This window comes from Oncorhynchus mykiss, chromosome 3, assembly GCF_057628025.1.
Source record: "Oncorhynchus mykiss isolate SJ-2025 chromosome 3, ASM5762802v1, whole genome shotgun sequence".
NCBI lineage: Eukaryota > Metazoa > Chordata > Actinopteri > Salmoniformes > Salmonidae > Oncorhynchus > Oncorhynchus mykiss.
In genome coordinates this window covers 1,755,566-1,762,500 of record NC_143024.1, presented here as the reverse complement: position 1 = coordinate 1,762,500, position 6,935 = coordinate 1,755,566, and the positions used below count along the sequence as shown (strand labels likewise).

The 6,935-nt window shown below is 46.6% G+C and overlaps 1 protein-coding gene across 4 annotated transcripts in view; it reads left to right on the top strand.

Moving 5' to 3' along the window:
- The window catches only part of ldlrad4b (low density lipoprotein receptor class A domain containing 4b), a 42,055-nt gene extending 39,669 nt beyond the window's left edge, over positions 1–2,386 (top strand). For all 4 annotated transcript variants that reach the window (XM_090230612.1, XM_090230611.1, XM_090230610.1 and 1 more), the window contains one exon: positions 195–2,386. In XM_090230612.1, the coding sequence (XP_090086738.1) occupies positions 195–713 (519 nt within the window). In that variant the 3' untranslated portion in view covers positions 714–2,386. The remainder of the gene's footprint in view (positions 1–194) is intronic.
- The last annotated feature ends 4,549 nt before the right edge of the window (positions 2,387–6,935 follow it).

The window sequence follows — 6,935 nt, the reverse complement described above, 5'->3', positions numbered from 1 at the left end:
TCTGTGTCTAGGACTAGGTGGTGTATCTGTCTGTGTCTAGGACTTTGTGGTGTTTCTGTCTATCTGTCTGTGTCTAGGACTGGGTGGTGTTTCTGTCTGTGTCTTGGACTAGGTGGTGTTTCTGTCTAACCCTCTATCTATCTCTGTGTCTAGGTGGTGTAACTATCTAACCCTCTCTCTATCTCTGTGTCTAGGTGGTGTATGTGCCCCAGGCCAGTGAGAGGTTCACAGCCCCCTCCTTTATGTACCGGGATCGTTTCAGTCGCTTCCAGCCCACCTACCCCTACCTGACCCACGACATCCACCTTCCCCCCACCATCTCCCTGTCTGACGGAGAGGAGCCCCCGCCCTACCAGGGCCCCTGCACCTTACAGCTGAGGGACCCAGAGCAGCAGTTGGAGTTAAACAGGGAGTCGGTCAGGGCCCCCCCCAATAGAACCATCTTCCACAGTGAAGTGATAGACATGCACAGTGGAGGGGGGGGAGGGCCGAGACCACCCAGCAGTAACTCTGGTATCAGCGTAGCCAATAGCAGCAGCCACGGACGCATGGAACGCCCGCCTCCGGCATATTACGAGGTGATTGGTCACTTTTTTCACCACCCGCACAGCAGTAACCCTCTCAGGACCTGGACCGGGAGTGGGACCAGCCAGCAGGGCCAATCAGAAAGCACAATACCTGCCAAGGCCAGGAAAGGGGAGGAGCTGAGGTGAGATGGATGAGGGACTAAGCTGTCTTAGACTCCTCCCCCCTGTAAAGAGATGTGGCCAATCTCTATATGGACAGACACTCCCAGGATGCACAACTAAACACAAAATTATCAACCTGCTACTGCTAAACACAACATTACCAACCTGCTACAACTAAACACAACATTATCGCCCTGCTACAACTAAACACAACATTATCAACCTGTTACAACTAAACACAACATTATCAACCTGCTACAACTAAACACAGCATTATCAGCCTGCTACAACTAAACACAACATTATCGACCTGCTACAACTAAACACAACATTATCAACCTGCTACAACTAAACACAGCATTATCAGCCTGCTACAACTAAACACAACATTATCATCCTGCTACAACTAAACACAACATTATCGACCTGATACAACTAAACACAGCATCTTCGACCTGCTACAACTAAACACAACATCGTCTACATGCTACAACTAAACACAGCATTATCGACCTGCTACAATTAAACACAGCATTATCGACCTGCTACAACTAAACACAACATTATCAACCTGCTACAACTAAACACAACATTACCGACCTGCTACAACTAAACACAACATTATCGACCTGCTACAACTAAACACAACATTATCAACCTGCTACAACTAAACACAACATTATCGACCTGATACAGCTAAACACAACATTATCAACCTGCTACAACTAAACACAACATTATCGACCTGATACAGCTAAACACAACATTATCGACCTGCTACAACTAAACACAACATTATCAACCTGCTACAACTAAACACAATATTATCGACCTGCTACAACTAAACACAACATTATCAACCTGCTACAACTAAACACAATATTATCGACCTGCTACAACTAAACACAACATTATCAACCTGCTACAACTAAGCACAACATTATCGACCTGATACAACTAAACACAACATTATCAGCCTGCTACAACTAAACACAACATTATCATCCTGCTGCAACTAGACACAACATTATCATCATGCTACAACTAAACACAACATTATCATCCTGCTACAACTAAACACAGCATCTTCGACCTGCTACAACTAAACACAACATTGTCTACATGCTACAACTAAACACAACATTATCGACCTGATACAACTAAACACAACATTATCTACCTGATACAGCTAAACACAACATTATCGACCTGATACAGCTAAACACAACATTATCACCATGCTACAACTACACACAACATTATCGACCTGATACAACTAAACACAACACAGAGAGGAACCAAGCATAAATACATTAATTTTTTCATTAATTGAAAGTCTGTACCGACCCCGAGATGGACTGGGTGGTTTTATTCAGACCAGGGTCTGTACTGACCCTGAGCTGGACTGGGTGGTTTTATACAGACCAGGGTCTGTACTGACCCTGAGCTGGACTGGGTGGTTTTATACAGACCAGGGTCTGTACCGACCCTGAGCTGGACCGGGTGGTTTTATACAGACCAGGGTCTGTACTGACCCCGAGCTGGACCGGGTGGTTTTATACAGACCAGGGTCTGTACACAACCAAGCTAGAGAAGGAACGACTCAAACATCCAAATCTTAGTGCCAAGGTTACCGTGGAAACAGAGGAGAGGAACTGACGTGTCTATGTAACTAACATTAAAAATAATAAGCGTTATATGAAGTTGCATTGTCTACTTGTTGAAGCGTAAAGAGAGAAACACGAGATGTGAGGATGTGTGTTGTTGTCCTGTCAGGAGTGGATTGATTGATTGATTGAACTCTGGCTCCAAAGGTAAGGTAAGAGCAGATGGTAGGGCCAGGCCTCTTTCTATTGGAGGACCAACAGCCTATCAGTCCCACTACCACACAGTACACCGACTACCCTGTAGAACCCAGCCTAGTATCTATCAGTCCTACCACACAATACACCAGCTACCCTGTAAAACCCAGCCGAGTATCTATCAGTCCTACCACACAATACACCAGCTACCCTGTAGAACCCAGCCTAGTATCTATCAGTCCTACCACACAATACACCAGCTACCCTGTAGAACCCAGCCTAGTATCTATCAGTCCTACCACACAATACACCAGCTACCCTGTAGAACCCAGCCGAGTATCTATCAGTCCTACCACACAATACACCAGCTACCCTGTAGAACCCAGCCGAGTATCTATCAGTCCTACCACACAATACACCAGCTACCCTGTAGAACCCAGCCGAGTATCTATCAGTCCTACCACACAATACACCAGCTACCCTGTAGAACCCAGCCGAGTATCTATCAGTCCTACCACACAATACACCAGCTACCCTGTAAAACCCAGCCGAGTATCTATCAGTCCTACCACACAATACACCAGCTACCCTGTAGAACCCAGCCGAGTATCTATCAGTCCTACCACACAATACACCAGCTACCCTGTAGAACCCAGCCGAGTATCTATCAGTCCTACCACACAATACACCAGCTACCCTGTAGAACCCAGCCTAGTATCTATCAGTCCTACCACACAATACACCAGCTACCCTGTAGAACCCAGCCGAGTATCTATCAGTCCTACCACACAGTACACCAGCTACCCTGTAGAACCCAGCCGAGTATCTATCAGTCCTACCACACAATACACCAGCTACCCTGTAAAACCCAGCCTAGTATCTATCAGTCCTACCACACAATACACCAGCTACCCTGTAAAACCCAGCCGAGTATCTATCAGTCCTACCACACAATACACCAGCTACCCTGTAGAACCCAGCCTAGTATCTATCAGTCCTACCACACAATACACCAGCTACCCTGTAGAACCCAGCCTAGTATCTATCAGTCCTACCACACAATACACCAGCTACCCTGTAGAACCCAGCCGAGTATCTATCAGTCCTACCACACAATACACCAGCTACCCTGTAGAACCCAGCCGAGTATCTATCAGTCCTACCACACAATACACCAGCTACCCTGTAGAACCCAGCCGAGTATCTATCAGTCCTACCACACAATACACCAGCTACCCTGTAGAACCCAGACGAGTATCTATCAGTCCTACCACACAGTACACCAGCTACCCTGTAGAACCCAGCCGAGTATCTATCAGTCCTACCACACAGTACACCAGCTACCCTGTAGAACCCAGCCGAGTATCTATCAGTCCTACCACACAATACACCAGCTACCCTGTAAAACCCAGCTGAGTAAGACCCTAAAACCTTCTCACTAATCCACAACACTGACCAGAACTCTGAAAGATTTAGTAACTAATCCACAAAAATGATCAGATTTGGCCAGAGCGCTATGGGAATAAGGTGCCATTTGATCAGAGCTCTATGGGAATAAGGTGCCATTTGACCAGAGCTCTATGGGAATAAGGTGCCATTTGACCAGAGCTCTGTGGGAATAAGGTGCCATTTGGCCAGAGCGCTATGGGAATAAGGTGCCATTTGATCAGAGCTCTATGGGAATAAGGTGCCATTTGACCAGAGCTCTATGGGAATAAGGTGCCATTTGACCAGAGCTCTGTGGGAATAAGGTGCCATTTGATCAGAGCTCTGTGGGAATAAGGTGCCATTTGACCAGAGCTCTATGGGAATAAGGTGCCATTTGACCAGAGCTCTATGGGAATAAGGTGCCATTTGATCAGAGCTCTATGGGAATAAGGTGCCATTTGACCAGAGCTCTATGGGAATAAGGTGCCATTTGACCAGAGCTCTGTGGGAATAAGGTGCCATTTGATCAGAGCTCTGTGGGAATAAGGTGCCATTTGACCAGAGCTCTGTGGGAATAAGGTGCCATTTGATCAGAGCTCTGTGGGAATAAGGTGCCATTTGACCAGAGCTCTGTGGGAATAAGGTGCCATTTGACCAGAGCTCTATGGGAATAAGGTGCCATTTGACCAGAGCTCTATGGGAATAAGGTGCCATTTGACCAGAGCACTATGGGAATAAGGTGCCATTTGACCAGAGCTCTATGGGAATAAGGTGCCATTTGACCAGAGCTCTGTGGGAATAAGGTGCCATTTGACCAGAGCTCTATGGGAATAAGGTGCCATTTGACCAGAGCTCTGTGGGAATAAGGTGCCATTTGACCAGAGCTCTATGGGAATAAGGTACCATTTGACCAGAGCTCTATGGGAATAAGGTACCATTTGACCAGAGCTCTATGGGAATAAGGTGCCATTTGACCAGAGCTCTGTGGGAATAAGGTGCCATTTGACCAGAGCTCTGTGGGAATAAGGTGCCATTTGATCAGAGCTCTATGGTAATAAGGTGCCATTTGATCAGAGCTCTATGGGAATAAGGTGCCATTTGACCAGAGCTCTATGGGAATAAGGTACCATTTGATCAGAGCTCTATGGGAATAAGGTGCCATTTGATCAGAGCCCTATGGGAATAAGGTACCATTTGACCAGAGCTCTATGGGAATAAGGTACCATTTGACCAGAGCTCTGTGGGAATAAGGTGCCATTTGACCAGAGCTCTGTGGGAATAAGGTGCCATTTGACCAGAGCTCTATGGGAATAAGGTGCCATTTGACCAGAGCTCTGTGGGAATAAGGTGCCATTTGACCAGAGCTCTATGGGAATAAGGTACCATTTGACCAGAGCTCTATGGGAATAAGGTACCATTTGACCAGAGCTCTATGGGAATAAGGTGCCATTTGACCAGAGCTCTGTGGGAATAAGGTGCCATTTGACCAGAGCTCTGTGGGAATAAGGTGCCATTTGATCAGAGCTCTATGGTAATAAGGTGCCATTTGATCAGAGCTCTATGGGAATAAGGTGCCATTTGACCAGAGCTCTATGGGAATAAGGTACCATTTGATCAGAGCTCTATGGGAATAAGGTGCCATTTGATCAGAGCTCTGTGGGAATAAGGTGCCATTTGACCAGAGCTCTATGGGAATAAGGTGCCATTTGACCAGAGCTCTATGGGAATAAGGTGCCATTTGATCAGAGCTCTATGGGAATAAGGTGCCATTTGACCAGAGCTCTATGGGAATAAGGTGCCATTTGACCAGAGCTCTGTGGGAATAAGGTGCCATTTGATCAGAGCTCTGTGGGAATAAGGTGCCATTTGGCCAGAGCGCTATGGGAATAAGGTGCCATTTGATCAGAGCTCTATGGGAATAAGGTGCCATTTGACCAGAGCTCTATGGGAATAAGGTGCCATTTGACCAGAGCTCTGTGGGAATAAGGTGCCATTTGATCAGAGCTCTGTGGGAATAAGGTGCCATTTGACCAGAGCTCTATGGGAATAAGGTGCCATTTGACCAGAGCTCTATGGGAATAAGGTGCCATTTGATCAGAGCTCTATGGGAATAAGGTGCCATTTGACCAGAGCTCTATGGGAATAAGGTGCCATTTGACCAGAGCTCTGTGGGAATAAGGTGCCATTTGATCAGAGCTCTGTGGGAATAAGGTGCCATTTGACCAGAGCTCTGTGGGAATAAGGTGCCATTTGATCAGAGCTCTGTGGGAATAAGGTGCCATTTGACCAGAGCTCTGTGGGAATAAGGTGCCATTTGACCAGAGCTCTATGGGAATAAGGTGCCATTTGACCAGAGCTCTATGGGAATAAGGTGCCATTTGACCAGAGCACTATGGGAATAAGGTGCCATTTGACCAGAGCTCTATGGGAATAAGGTGCCATTTGACCAGAGCTCTGTGGGAATAAGGTGCCATTTGACCAGAGCTCTATGGGAATAAGGTGCCATTTGACCAGAGCTCTGTGGGAATAAGGTGCCATTTGACCAGAGCTCTATGGGAATAAGGTACCATTTGACCAGAGCTCTATGGGAATAAGGTACCATTTGACCAGAGCTCTATGGGAATAAGGCGCCATTTGACCAGAGCTCTGTGGGAATAAGGTGCCATTTGACCAGAGCTCTGTGGGAATAAGGTGCCATTTGATCAGAGCTCTATGGTAATAAGGTGCCATTTGATCAGAGCTCTATGGGAATAAGGTGCCATTTGACCAGAGCTCTATGGGAATAAGGTACCATTTGATCAGAGCTCTATGGGAATAAGGTGCCATTTGATCAGAGCCCTATGGGAATAAGGTACCATTTGACCAGAGCTCTATGGGAATAAGGTACCATTTGACCAGAGCTCTGTGGGAATAAGGTGCCATTTGACCAGAGCTCTGTGGGAATAAGGTGCCATTTGACCAGAGCTCTGTGGGAATAAGGTGCCATTTGACCAGAGCTCTGTGGGAATAAGGTGCC